Source organism: Pristiophorus japonicus, chromosome 12, assembly GCF_044704955.1.
Source record: "Pristiophorus japonicus isolate sPriJap1 chromosome 12, sPriJap1.hap1, whole genome shotgun sequence".
Lineage (NCBI taxonomy): Eukaryota > Metazoa > Chordata > Chondrichthyes > Pristiophoridae > Pristiophorus > Pristiophorus japonicus.
This window is the reverse complement of record NC_091988.1, coordinates 205,765,791-205,779,728: the sequence shown is the minus strand read 5'-3', so window position 1 is coordinate 205,779,728 and position 13,938 is coordinate 205,765,791. Positions and strand designations below refer to the sequence as shown.

General features: G+C 45.0%; 1 protein-coding gene across 3 annotated transcripts in view; it reads right to left on the bottom strand.

Annotated features, from left to right (window-relative positions):
• The window catches only part of rbl1 (retinoblastoma-like 1 (p107)), a 210,508-nt gene that overhangs the window by 176,908 nt on the left and 19,662 nt on the right, over window positions 1-13,938 (bottom strand). For 2 of the 3 annotated variants that reach the window (XM_070896496.1, XM_070896497.1), the window contains exons 3-7: window positions 13,126-13,326; window positions 12,227-12,291; window positions 10,868-10,996; window positions 6,170-6,330; window positions 5,214-5,278 (exon numbers count right to left, since the gene is read on the bottom strand). In XM_070896496.1, coding sequence (XP_070752597.1) covers window positions 5,214-5,278; window positions 6,170-6,330; window positions 10,868-10,996; window positions 12,227-12,291; window positions 13,126-13,326 — 621 coding nt within the window. The remainder of the gene's footprint in view (window positions 1-5,213; window positions 5,279-6,169; window positions 6,331-10,867; window positions 10,997-12,226; window positions 12,292-13,125; window positions 13,327-13,938) is intronic. The other variant, XM_070896498.1, reaches the window with a different exon arrangement.

The window sequence follows — 13,938 nt, the reverse complement described above, 5'->3', positions numbered from 1 at the left end:
AGTAGCACCTTATCTATAACAGAGAGAGGTGCACAATGGGGAGAAGAATGGCGCTATCCTTGTCCCAGTTTGGAATTCTAGCCCAGACTAATGGAATGCAAATCTCTCCCTCTTATCTGTAATGGTCCTATATAAAATGAGTTGGGATGGTCTCAACCAAGTTCCCAGTGGACACAAATCCAAAGTAGTTACAGGCTGTGGTCACTAGGGGACATTGTAGCACTGCTGGATCCCATACCACCTCACATTTTGTTAGACTGTCGCAAAAATCCAACTAATGTGTTTTAGGGAAGGAAACCTTCTGTCCTTACCCGGTCTACACTATATGTGATTCCAGTCTCACACTGGTTGACTCCTAATCGCCCTGTGAATTGGCTTATTAAGCCACTCAGCTGTATCAATCCCACTACAAAGAAGGCAGCTCACCACCACCTCGATAGTGTATTTGCTTCATGGGTTCTATGCTGAAGAATTCACAGCTACACATTTGCTGTAAAGAACTAGCTGGGTGATTAGCAAAGGTTTAACGATCAAACTGAACCCTACCATCCACCAAGTTCACAACTACACGCCTGGTCATGGAAAACCTGGACCCAATTAACTGGGGTTTTATTGAGTCTTGTCAACGTCACATGACTGGCTAAGCCACTCAGTGCAAGCTCCACAACAGGTTCAAACATTACAACCATCTTAAGTCAGCTGGGGATAGACAATAAATACTAGCCTTTCCACCAACACCCACATCCTGAGAATGGATTTAAAAAAACTACTATATCTGCTAAAGCACTACTGGAGATCTACCGACATGTATAACGTAAATTCTCATGGCCACGCACATTTAAAAGAAAGAAGCTTTTCCCCCTCCTCTGGTGCTCCATGGCACACAGTTTGTCACCACACAGTAAGTTAATGATGTACTCCAGCTAATGTCAGTCTATATAAACGGCTGCTGGGAAGTGCACAAGAGATCACAGGTTGTCCATGCTTGTCCCCATTTCTTTTGTTTTCGCTTTCTGTCTCTCACTGCCTCTGGACGGTAAGTGCCTTTCTCCCTTGGCAGTGCCCTCGAATCCCCAGGTGAGGCAGCAGCTCACCATCAGAAGACCAGTGGCTGGAAAGCCACATTCCACAACTTTACAACCTAGCAGTTTGGAACATTAAACACTTCCCTCCCCTGATTTGAAGCGAGCAATGGTTCCCAGGTTGCTCAAACCGCCTGGCACTCACCCAACATTTTTACAATTCATTGAACATGGAAATATAGCTTGCTTCAGCCAAGGTCAAGTTGAGTGCATACGGAAAATGCATCACCCAACTTATGCTAAGGAGGCAGGAGGGAAAATGGGGCCTTTGCCGCTGGCTGAACTGGCTTTTAAACCTGAAACTTCATTATGGAGCTAGTAACATAATGCTATAAAATACCACATGTTCATTCGACATATTAATGGTCTCCAGGCTCATCCAGTCCCTGTTACAACTCAAGCTCACTCATGCCCAATGCAAGAGTCCATTTCTATAGGCAAGCTCTTGATCCCTATGGACCCAAACGTGACCTCGTGCGGGAATTGGACTGCGTACTATGCGCTGTGCAAACAATGAACTTGTTTACTGTTATCGGATAGCACATAGGAATTCTCACTTCACTTCAGAAGCCAGATACTTTTCAGAACAGGCTGAGCTGTCAAACCTGACAATGTGGAAAACTGCCCAGGTATGTCCTGTCCACAAAAAGCAGGACAAATCCAATCCGGCCCATCAGTCTAATCTCAATCATCAGCAAACTGATGGAAGGTGTCATCGACAGTGCTATCAAGCAGCACTTACTCATCAACAACCTGCTCACCGATGCTCAGTTTGGGTTCCGCATGGAGCAGTCCATGCCAGCATGCAGCAAGACCTGGACGACATTCAGGCTCGGGCTGATAAGCGGCAAGTAACATTTGCGCCACACAAGTGGCAGGCAATGACCATCTCCAACAAGCGAGAGTCTAACCACCGCCCCTTGATATTCAATGGCATTAGCATCACCAAATCCTCCACCATCAATGTTCTGGGGGTAACTATTGAGCAGAAACTTAACTGGACCACAACTGTGGCAACAAGAGCAGGTCAGAGGCTGGGTATTCTGCGGCGAGTGTCTCACCTCCTGACCCCCCAAAGCCTTTCCACCATCTACAAGGCACAAGTCAGGAGTGTGATGGAGTACTCCCCACATGTCTGGTGAGTGCAGCTCCAACAACACTCAAGAAACCCGACACCATCCAGGACAAAGCAGCCCGCTTGTTTGGCACCCCATCCACCACCTTCAACACCCATCCCTCTCCCCAACTCGTGTCTGAGGCTGAACCAGACTGCTTGCACCTTTGGTGCCATATTTGACCCCGAAATGAGCTTTTGACCACATATCCGCAGCATAATTTCCACCTCTGTAACATCGCCCATCTCCACCCTTGCCTCAGCTCATCCGCTGCTGAAGCCCTAATCCATGCCTTTGTTACCTCTAGACTTGACTATTCCAATGCACTCTTGGCTGGCCTCCCACATGCTACTGCCCGTGTCCTAACTTGCACCAAGTCCCGCTCACCCATCACCCTCGCTGACCTACATTGGCTTCCGGTTAAGCAACGCCTCGATTTCAAAATTCTCATCCTTATTTTCAAATCCCTCCATGGACTCGCCCCTCCCTATGTCTGTAATCTCCTCCAGCCCCCCCGCTCCCCCCCCCCCCCCCACCCCGAGATGTCTGCGCTTCTCTAACTCTACCCTGATTAACCTGAGGGGGAAAATAGAGTATGAGAGGAAGCTTGCTGGGAACATTAAAACTGACTGCAAAAGCTTCTATAGATATTGAAGAGAAAAAGATTAGTGAAGACAAACGTAGGTCCCTTGCAGTCAGAATCAGGTGAATTTATAATGGAGAACAAAGAAATGGCAAACCAATTGAACAAATACTTTGGTTCTGTCTTCACGAAGGAAGACACAAATAACCTTCCGGAAATAATCGGGGACAGAGGGTCTAGGGAGGAGGAGGAACTAAAGGAAATCCTTATTAGTCAGGAAATTGTATTAGGGAAATTGATGGGATTGAAGGCCGATAAATCCCCAGGGCCTGATAGTCTGCATCAAAGAGTACTTCAGGAAGTGGCCCTAGAAATAATGGATGCATTGGTGGTCATTTTCCAGCAGTCTATCAACTCTGGATCAGTTCCTATGGACTGGAGGGTAGCTAATGTAACACCACATTTTAAGAAAGGAGGGAGAGAGAAAACGGGGAATTATAGACCGGTTAGCCTGACATCAGTGGTGGGGAAAATATGGGAATCAATTATTAAAGATGAAATAACAGCGCATTTGGAAAGCAGTGACAGGATCAGTCCAAGTCAGCATGGATTTATGAAAGGAAAATCATGCTTGAGAAATCTTCTAGAATTTTTTGAGGTTGTAACTAGTAGAGTGGACAGGAGAGAACCAGTGGATGTGGTGTATTTGGACTTTCAAAAGGCTTTTGACAAGGTCCCACACAAGAGATTGGTGTGCAAAATTAAAGCACATGATATTGAGGGTAATGTATTGACGTGGATAGAGAACTGTTGGCAGACAGGAAGCAGAGAGTCGGAATAAATGGGTCCTTTTCAGAATGGCAGGCAGTGACTAGTGGGGTGCCGCAGGGCTTAGTGCTGGGACCCCAGCTATTTACAATATACATCAATGATTTAAATGAAGGAATTGAGTATAATATCTCCAAGTTTGCAGATGCCACTAAGCTGGATGGCGGTGTGAGCTGCGAGGAGGACACTAAGAGGCTGCAGGGTGACTTGGACAGGTTAGGTGAGTGGGCAAATGCATGGCAGATGCAGTATAATGTGGATAAATGTGAGGTTATCCACTTTGGTGGCAAAAACACGAAGGCAGAATATTATCTAAATGGCGACAGATTAGGAAAAGGGGAGGTGCAACGAGACCTGGGTGTCATGGTACATCAGTCGTTGAAAGTTGGCATGTAGGTACAGCAGGCGGAGAAGGCGGCAAATGGCATGTTGGCCTTCATAGCTAGGGATTTGAGTATAGGAGCAGGGAGGTCTTACTGAAGTTGTACAGGGCCTTGGTGAGGCCTCACCTGGAATACTGTGTTCAGTTTTGGTCTCCTAATCTGAGGAAGGACGTTCTTGCTATTGAGGGAGTGCAGCGAAGGTTCACCAGACTGATTCCCGGGATGGCAGGACTGACATATGGTGAGTGCTGTTAGGGAGGGAGTTCCAGGATTTTGATCCAGTGTGCACCATCTACAAGATGCACTGCAGCAACTCGCCAAGGCTTCTTCCCAAACCCGCGCCCTTTATCACCTAGAAGGACAAGGGTAGTAGATGCGTGGGAGCACCATAACCTGCAAGTTCCCCATCAAGTCACACACCATCCTGACTTGGAAATATATCGCAGTTCCTTCATCGTGGCTGGATCAAAATCCTGGAACTCCCTCCCCAACAGCACTGAAGGAGCACCTTCACCATAAGGACTGCAGTGGTTCAAGAAGGCGGCTCACTACCACCTTCTCAAGGGCAATTAGGGATGGGCAATAAATGCTGGGCTTGCCGTGACACCCAAATCCCGGAACGAATAAAACAAAAGGTTTATTCATTAATAGTTATTTGTACTGATAGGCAGTATAGGTGAGTTGTTTGAAACAGTTCAATAGTTATGAAACCAGGTCACAATAAATTAAATAGGCAAACCAGTCAGATGAAATCTTTGGCGTGAAGTTGCTGTACTTGTGAGATAGATCCGAATTAAACGCGCCACAGAAAGTTAAGTCCTGTCCATTTCAGTCTAAGTTCCTCTTAAGTTAACCATGCTCCCTATTTTTGTATCATCTGCAAATTGTGCCATCTATTCCCAAGTCCAGATCGTTGTTATATATTGGGAACATAATAAGAACATAAGAATTAGGAACAGGAGTAGGCCATCTAGCCCCTCGAGCCTGCTCCGCCATTCAACAAGATCATGGCTGATCTGGCCGTGGACTCAGCTCCACTTACCCGCCCGCTCCCCGTAACCCTTAATTCCCTTATTGGTTAAAAACTTATCTATCTGTGATTTGAAGAGCAATAGTTCGAACACTGACCCCTAGGGACACAACTTTTCACATCTGCTTTCAGTCTGTTACCATGGTCACATATTTATATCAACAAAGTTAGTGCAGTGAACTTTAAACTCACTTATTGTCTGTGAAATTGGTAACATCCAGAAGTCCTATGAGGAGCTCGCTGTTTCCTTTCAGAATCTGAAATCAAAATCTCAATGTTACAAAGGTCAGAAAACTGATTGTACATTTACTGTGAGGGCTTGCTCCCCGATCGCTGCGCTACCAAAACAGGGTTCACTCCCAGATGTGTTGATCTTAACCCATGGGCACAACATTGAAATTGGCCCTCGCATCCCAGGTTCAAAGGGGACCCATGAGAACAATTAGAGGTTACTTGTTATCCAAAATTCCCCAGCCCATGTTCTCACCTGCATTAAGATCTACATCCCCAGCAACTGGCTTCCCAGATCCAAATATCATTATGATCACAATATTAAACTGGGCACATCCCAGTTTCGGAAAGGATACAGAGTGGGAAGCAACTAAATAGTTACTGGTGAGAGGCACCTGGGCTATGAGCAGAGACTGGGAATATTTAAACAACGACAACTTGTATTTATATAGGGCCTTTAACATAGTAAAACGTCCCAAAGTGTTTCACAGGACCATTATAAAATTAAATGAAAGTGGAGAAAACATGGCACAGGGATTCTGATAAAATAATCGTGAATAAATCGTTTGACATAATCACAAACTTTATAACCAGGACATGGACTCAATCTCAGAACAGGGACATTGAACAAATAGTTTATTTAACCACTTCATACAGAGGGTGGTGAATGTCTGGAGATACTGGAGGCCAATTGTGTCAGAAAATTCAAGAGGAAGCTGGGTAGCTTTTTTGGCAAAAGAAGCAATTGAGGGGTATAAGGACCTGAATACAGTACGGTATTTCAAATGCTAAGAGCAGCCAATGTTCTTTTCTGGTTGTGTATATTCCTATGTAATGGAATGCTTCTGAATTTACAGGACAGCACGTGGAGAGAATATGGTATCACCAGTGCTTGTTTCACTGCTAGCTTCACTTACCTTTTTCTCAAACAACTTCTTAATGTAAGGTTTCCAGTAGTGTTCTTTGATGCCTTTTGCTTCTACTATGAGCCCATCATGCAAGTCACATAGTTTGTCAATGATACATGGAGGTTGCACTGGGGGCTTATAGTCCTGGCTGCTAAACTCTGGCGGCAAACCTGCGTAATGCACAAATGTAACACACTTTAGAGTCACTGGTCCCCTTTCTGCTTGAAAATTAAATATCAGAATCAAAAAAGTAATCAGGTAACAAACAGAACTGATAGTGACTGGAATATAGGAACAAGAGGAGGCCATTCGTCCCCTCGAGCCTGTTACACAGGAACAGGCCATTCAGCCCCTCGAGCCTGTTACATAGGAACAGGAGGAGGCCATTCAGCCCCGAGTCTGTTACATAGGAACAGGAGGAGGCCATTCAGCCCCTCGAGTCTGTTACATAGAAACAGGAGGAGGCCATTCAGCCCCTCGAGCCTGTTACATAGGAACAGGAGGAGGCCATTCAGCCCCTCGAGTCTGTTACATAGAAACAGGAGGAGGCCATTCAGCCCCTCGAGTCTGTTACATAGGAATAGGAGGAGGCTTCAGCCCCTCGAGTCTGTTACATAGGAACAGGAGGAGGCTTCAGCCCCTCGAGCCTGTTACACAGGAACCATAGGAGGTCCATTCAGCCCCTCGAGCCTGTTCCGTCATTCCATTAGATCATGGCTGATCTGTATCGCAACCAATGCTCCTGTGAAGCGGTCTGGAGGTCCTGCACAGGCCGCTCACCAGCTTCATAATGGTAACATCTGCGCATGCACGAAAAATCGAATGGGCTGCGCAGCCACTTAAAATTACAGGGAACATTGATCACAACTCCATTTACCTGCCTTCTCTCCATTTCCCTTTATACCATTACTGGAGAGTTCCAGATTTCAAAAACCTTTGTGTGAAACAATACTTCCTGATTTCCCTCCTAAATAGCCTGGCTCTAATTTTAAGGTTATGCCCTATTGTTCTGGATTCCCTCACCAGAGGAAATAGTCTCTCTATATCTATCCTATCAAATCCCTTTATCATTTTAAACACCCCAATTAGATCATCCCCTCAAACTTCTAAACTCAAGAGAATACAAACAAGGTTTATGCAACCTCGTCATCATAATTTAACCCGTTTAAGCCACGGTAACTTTCTGAATCTGCGTGGTACCCCCTCTAAAGTCAATACATCCCTCCACTGTGGCTGCAGTGTGTACCATCTACAAGATGCACTGCAGCGACACCAAGGCTCTTCGGCACACCTCCCAAACCTGCGACCTCTGCCACCTGGAAGAACAAGGGCAGCAGGTGCATGGGAACACCTCCAAGTGACACACCGTCCTGACGTGAACATATATCGCTGTTCCTTCACCGTTGTTGGGTCAAAATCTTGGAACTCCCTATCTAACAGAATTGTGCGATCACCTTCACCACACAGACTGCAGCGATAGGCGGCCCACCAGCACCTTCTCAAGGGGCAACTAGTCATAGGCAATAAAATGCTTGCCTTGCCAGCGAGGCCCACTTCCAAAGAATTAATGTCCAAAACTGAGTACTGTACTCCAGATAATGCCCAGAATCTGGCAGTTATTGATAATGGAAAGAATGTACCACACCTGAAATGTTTGATGCTAAATGTTGCAAAGTTTAATTCTCCAGAGACTTCATTTTCTATTATTGATGGGCGCAGAAATTCGCCCCCCCCTCACTTTCCTTTAAATGTGGGTATTTGAAAACTTTTCTTCATTTAGTGCTTGACTCCTAGTTTGAATCTTCTCCCTATGATTTAATCTTAAAATGGAAAAGGTGTATTTCCAGGAGTGAATTCTAAACCTAGAGGTGGGGTGGGGGATCCCGACCAGAAACGAAATCTAACTGAAACCAAACTGGTTCCATTTCAAGATAACCGCATCAAATCTGCTAGTTCTGGTGATGGCAAGCTAAATGGATTCAAAAACCGTTGAAAAAATGAATCAATATTTCCTACGTGGTTGCAGTTTCAAGTTAGTACAATGCTGTAAAGTGTAATAGATAGCAATAAGTTATGATATATACTGGCCACTGCACAACACTGTCCCTGCTGCTGCAACATAAGACGTTGAGTTGCCAAATACCAGTAATTTGGTGACAAGTTCACGATTTTTGAAAGCATTTAAAATCTTGTGATTGAAATGGGAAATGTATGTAGAAAGCCCCATTTAAGGGGTAATTTCCTGGCTTTGTACAGAGTACCTTGTCCACAAGAGGTGCAAAGTGACATTAAAAAGTTTCCAGAAATTGTGGGACTCGCATGTCCAAGCAACACTGATGAGACAATCTCAGGTCCTTGATTAGATAATTGGCACGCAATTCCTCAAAAGGTAAACATAGAAACATTGGGCCCAAGTTTCGGGCCGTGCCTAGAACGGCGCAGCCTCGACCCGGACGCCCGTTTTTCGCGCCACAAAGTGCGCCTAAAAAATACTTACCTATTCTCCGGCTCCCTGCAGGTCCTCTGGAGCTGGGCGTGGCGCAGCACGAGCTGTGGGGGGCGGAGCCAGGTCCCGACTTGCGCTCCCCCCCCCCATCCCCAGCCCCCGGACCTGACCCCCCTCCCCCCCGCCCCGGCCACCTACCTGTAAATCCGGTGCTGGGGGCGGGCCCCGCCTGAAGTCTTGGGCCCGGCCCGTTCAACCTCCCTCTCCTTTCTCCCCTCCCTTCCTACCTTCTCTCCCTCTTCCCCCTCCCTCCCTTCTCCGCCTCCCTCCCCCTATCACCCTCCCTCCCCCTGCCCCCCTCTCTCCCTCCACCCCCCCTCCTCTTGCTGTCAGAAACACAGACACTGACAGACAGAGAGTGAGAGACACACACACAGACAGACAGAGAGGAGACACTGAGAGAGACACACTTGGGGGGCATCCCAGCACGCTGTTGGAGGGCTCCCGGTGCTGCAGTCGGTGAGTAGAAAATGTTTTATTTATTGATTTTTTAATTTATTAATTTTTATTGATTGATTTATTGATGTATTTATTATTTATTATTGATGATGGCTCTTTACTTGTAAAACTGAAGTGTTTAATGTTTGTAATCTTCCCTTTAAAGCCCCCCCCACCACCATTCCCTACGCCTGATTTTCTAAGTGTAGACAAGGTTTTTCTGAGCGTACAAAAATCTACACTTACTCCACTCTAAGTTAGTTTGGAGTAAGTTTTCGCTGCCTAAACTTTCAAAACGGGCGTAAGTGGCCAGACACGCCCCCTTTTGAAAAAAAAAAATCTGTTCCAAACTGAAACTGTTCTAACTGACTAGAATTGGAGCAAACTAAATGCCGAGAATTGCAATTTCTAAGACACTCCATTCTAAACCAGTTGCTCCAAAAAACACAGGAGCAATTCAGGCCGAAACTTGGCCCCATAGAAAATAGGTGCAGGAGTTGGCCATTCAGCCCTTCTAGCCTGCACCGCCATTCAATGAGTTCATGGCGGAACATGCAACTTCAGTACCCCATTCCTGCTTTCTCGCCATATCCCTTGATCCCCCTAGTAGTAAGGACTTCATCTAACTCCTTTTTGAATATATTTAGTGAATTGGCCTCAACAACTTTCTGTGGTAGAGAATTCAACAGGTTCACCACTCTCTGGGTGAAGAAGTTTCTCCTCATCTCGGTCCTAATATCCTTAGACTGTGACCCCTGGTTCTGGACTTCCCCAACATTGGGAACATTCTTCCTGCATCTAACCTGTCTGAACCCATCAGAATTTTAAACGTTTCTATGAGGTCCCCTCTCATTCTTCTGAACTCCAGTGAATACAAGCCCAGTTGATCCAGTCTTTCTTGATATGTCAGTCCCGCCATCCCGGGAATCAGTCTGGTGAACCTTTGCTGCACTCCCTCAATAGCAAGAATGCCCTTCCTCAAGTTAGGAGACCAAAACTGTACACAATACTCCAGGTGTGGCCTCACCAAGGCCCTGTACAACTGTAACACCTCCCTGCCCCGTACTCAAATCCCCTCGCTATGAAGGCCAACATGCCATTTGCTTTCTTAACCGCCTGCTGTACCTGCATGCCAACCTTCAATGACTGATGTACCATGACACCCAGGTCTCGTTGCACCTCCCCTTTTCCTAATCTGTCACCATTCAGATAATAGTCTGTTTCTTTGTTTTTACCACCAAAGTGGATAACCTCACATTTATCCACATTATACTTCATCTGCCATGCATTTGCCCACTCACCCAACCTATCCAAGTCACTCTGCAGCCTCATAGCATCCTCCACGCAGCTCACACTGCCACCCAACTTAGTGTCATCCGCAAATTTGGAGATACTACATTTAATCCCCTCGTCTAAATCATTAATGTACAATGTAAACAGCTGGGGCCCCAGCACAGAACCTTGCAGTACCCCACTAGTCACTGTCTGCCATTCCGAAAAGTACCCATTTACTCCTACTCTTTGCGTCCTGTCTGCCAATCAGTTCTCAATCCATGTCAGCACACTACCCCCAATTCCATGTGCTTTAACTTTGCACATTAACCTCTTGTGTGGGACCTTGCCGAAAGCCTTCTGAAAGTCCAAATACACCACATCAACTGGTTCTCCCTTGTCCACTCTACTGGAAACATCCTCAAAAAATTCCAGAAGATTTGTCAAGCTATTCTGTGCATCATACTCAGGACAAAAGCATCAGCTCTTACCTTCAAACCCTGGGTTAAGCAGATCTTTTCTGTTAGGACACAGTAAAGCATTTCCAAACACGAGATCCAGGCAACAGAGCAAGAGGTGGTACGAATTTACAAGATCATCTCCAATCATACGGAAATTGCCTGCAAAGCACAACAATGAAAGGTCATTGACCTGAAACGGACGCCCGATATTTCTCGCTCTTCAGAGGCTGCCTGACTTGCTGAGTGTTTCTAGCATTTTCTGTTTGTATTAATAATTTAAACATCTGGACTCATTCATCAAGCAGAAAAATATCTATAAAAGGAGTATTTCCTGCACCGTTAAAACAGTCACTCATTGCGGATTGGGCAAGTTTTAAAGTGCAACTGATTGGGTAGATAGGGCAATTCAGTAGATATATTGTATGTGGATGTTCAGAAGATGTAGGATAAGAAGTGAGGCCTGTTTGACAAATTCAGACATATGGCATAAGAGGAAATGTAGCAGAATGATTAGAAACTTGGCTGACAGACAAAAGACAAAGAGTTTGGATAAATGGATGTTGCTCGTACTGGCAAAGAGTTGAAGTGTTGTACCCCAGGGCTTCATCCGTGGTGTATACAGAATTACAGCATAAACAGTCTGTTCAGCCCAACAAGTCACACGATCCGTGGTCCTAATCCCATGTGCCCATCCTGTTACTCTATCCCTCTATTCCCCTTTCCTTCAATCACTTCTCTAACCTATTCGTAAATGGTGACATCATCCCTGGAAGTGAATTCCACCACCACATAATTCTCCTGCTTTCTGTCCTAAATGTCTTCTATGTAATCTTATGTCTATGTCCACTTCTTCTAGAATCATTGGAAAGTCTATTTCTATCTACTCTGTCCCATCTCTTAAATACATCATTCTCGGAATATGCAAGGGCAGGTAGATAAAACTATTAAAAAAAGTCAGAAGAATTTGGGGGTTTATAAATAGGGGCATAAAGTACAAGAGTAAAGAAGTAATGATGAAATGATACAAAACATTGGTTAGGTCACAGAATATTGCGTTAGTCATTATAGAAAGGACATTACAGCTATAGAATGTAGAGCATAGATTCACCAGGATGGCGGCTGGAATGGGAGACTATAGTTATGAGGAGAGACTATTTCCACTGGAGCAGAGAGGTTTAATAGAGAGTTTCGATACAATGAATAGAGAAAGACTATTTCCTCTGTTTGGGGAGTCAGCGATGAGCCTAGACTCCCTTATCATTCAAAAATTTGTCAATATGAAGAAATATTATTCAGAGAAGCAGGACTGTTCTACATGGTATAAATTTATATATCGGCAGCAACCACCATAACTGATAAAATGGAGAACAGAAGAGCCAAGTATCTTACCTTTAGTGTACACAAACAAGGTCCAGCAAAAACTAAAAGCACCAGTTGCGCTGCATGGAAGGCGCCTGTAAGAAAAGGAGCATATCTTTGCATTACAAACTGAGTATCTTTTATTTCTTTGAATTTTGTCTTAGCAATTTTTCTCAATTCTCCTAGAAGGTGTTGATTTCTTGCTGAGGTATGGTTTCACTGACACCTTTTACACTCCAGAACCTCAGCCCAATGGCCATTATTCATGTGTGAGACTTGACAGTGACTGCTGGCAGTTTGTTCACCCACAGGGGCATTAAACATAAGTCTCACTATTCTCACCCAACATACATACACACACAGGCCAACTGTAGCACTGCACCCCTACTGCACAAGGCAGTGATTCTTGCAGGGGCAATTACACTGGCGCCTGACTCCAAGAACTAGACAGTCAGTGTTACTGGACTATTTAACTGTGGAAAGCCTATGTTGTCACCCACAGAACCATGTCCCAGGATAAGCTGCTGCCTTCAAGACAGGATAAAATAGTGGGAAAACCCAAAGGTTAGCTGGTTGACTTCCTGCCACACATGTTTTTATTTTGTTCTCGTTGCCATTGAGCAAATGCCTTCATATGATTTATTTCCTTGCGTTTATACTGTCTATATCCCCTGCACCCAGAATCAGCTCTTCACATCAGCCATCTACTCCAACAAGGAGCACATCACTGCTGTCCAATGCTTAGTATTGGGATTTAAACTTGTAGATCATTTATTTTTGATAACACTCCTGTGAAACACTTTGGGATGCTTTATTACGTTAAAGGCACTATACAAATGTAAGTTGTTGTTGTAGCTACCTAATATACAGCCACCACTAAGATGACACTGGAGATGAAGGCTACCATGATGAAGCAGATGATAACTTACCTCTGTTTCCTGCTTCTCTGAAGCCGAGGCGGATCCTCGTGACGGTTTTGAAACATGTCCAAAAATATAGGTTCAAATTTTTTGAAAATAACAGTTGAGACTTCAAAGTTCCTTTCCAGCTGCTCCACTCGTTCGCGGAACTCTTGGGGTAAGTTGGCCATGTCTGCCCATTTCTTCATCTTGTTGAAGAACTGGATTAGGCTGTAAATCGAGTAAGAATGGAGCACGGTGAAGAGAAATGAGATACAGAGATAAGACTGGACCAGACTTCCGCGAGCGAAACAATTGGTGATGCAGAGCAGAAGTGTTAAACCTTTTTTTTTCCTACAAAATTTCTCAATTTGACTACTGCTGTTATTACAGAAGTTCAGGAAGTTGTAAATGTTTGTGCAGCAAATAAAGTTTACTCCTGCAACAGGGCCTTGGTGAGGTCACACCTGGAGTACCTGGAGTAGGCTGCAGAGTGACTTGGATAGGTTAGGTGAGTGGGCAAATGCATGGCAGATGAAGTATAATGTGGATAAATGTGAGGTTATCCACTTTGGTGGTAAAAACAGAGAGACAGACTATTATCTGAATGGTGACAGATTAGGAAAAGGGAAGGTGCAACGAGACCTGGGTGTCATGGTACATCAGTCATTGAAGGTTGGCATGCAGGTACAGCAGGCGGTTAAGAAAGCAAATGGCATGTTGGCCTTCATAGCGAGGGGATTTGAATACAGGGGCAGGGAGGTGTTGCTACAGTTGTACAGGGCCTTGGTGAGGCCACACCTGGAGTATTGTGTACAGTTTTGGTCTCCTAACTTGAGGAAG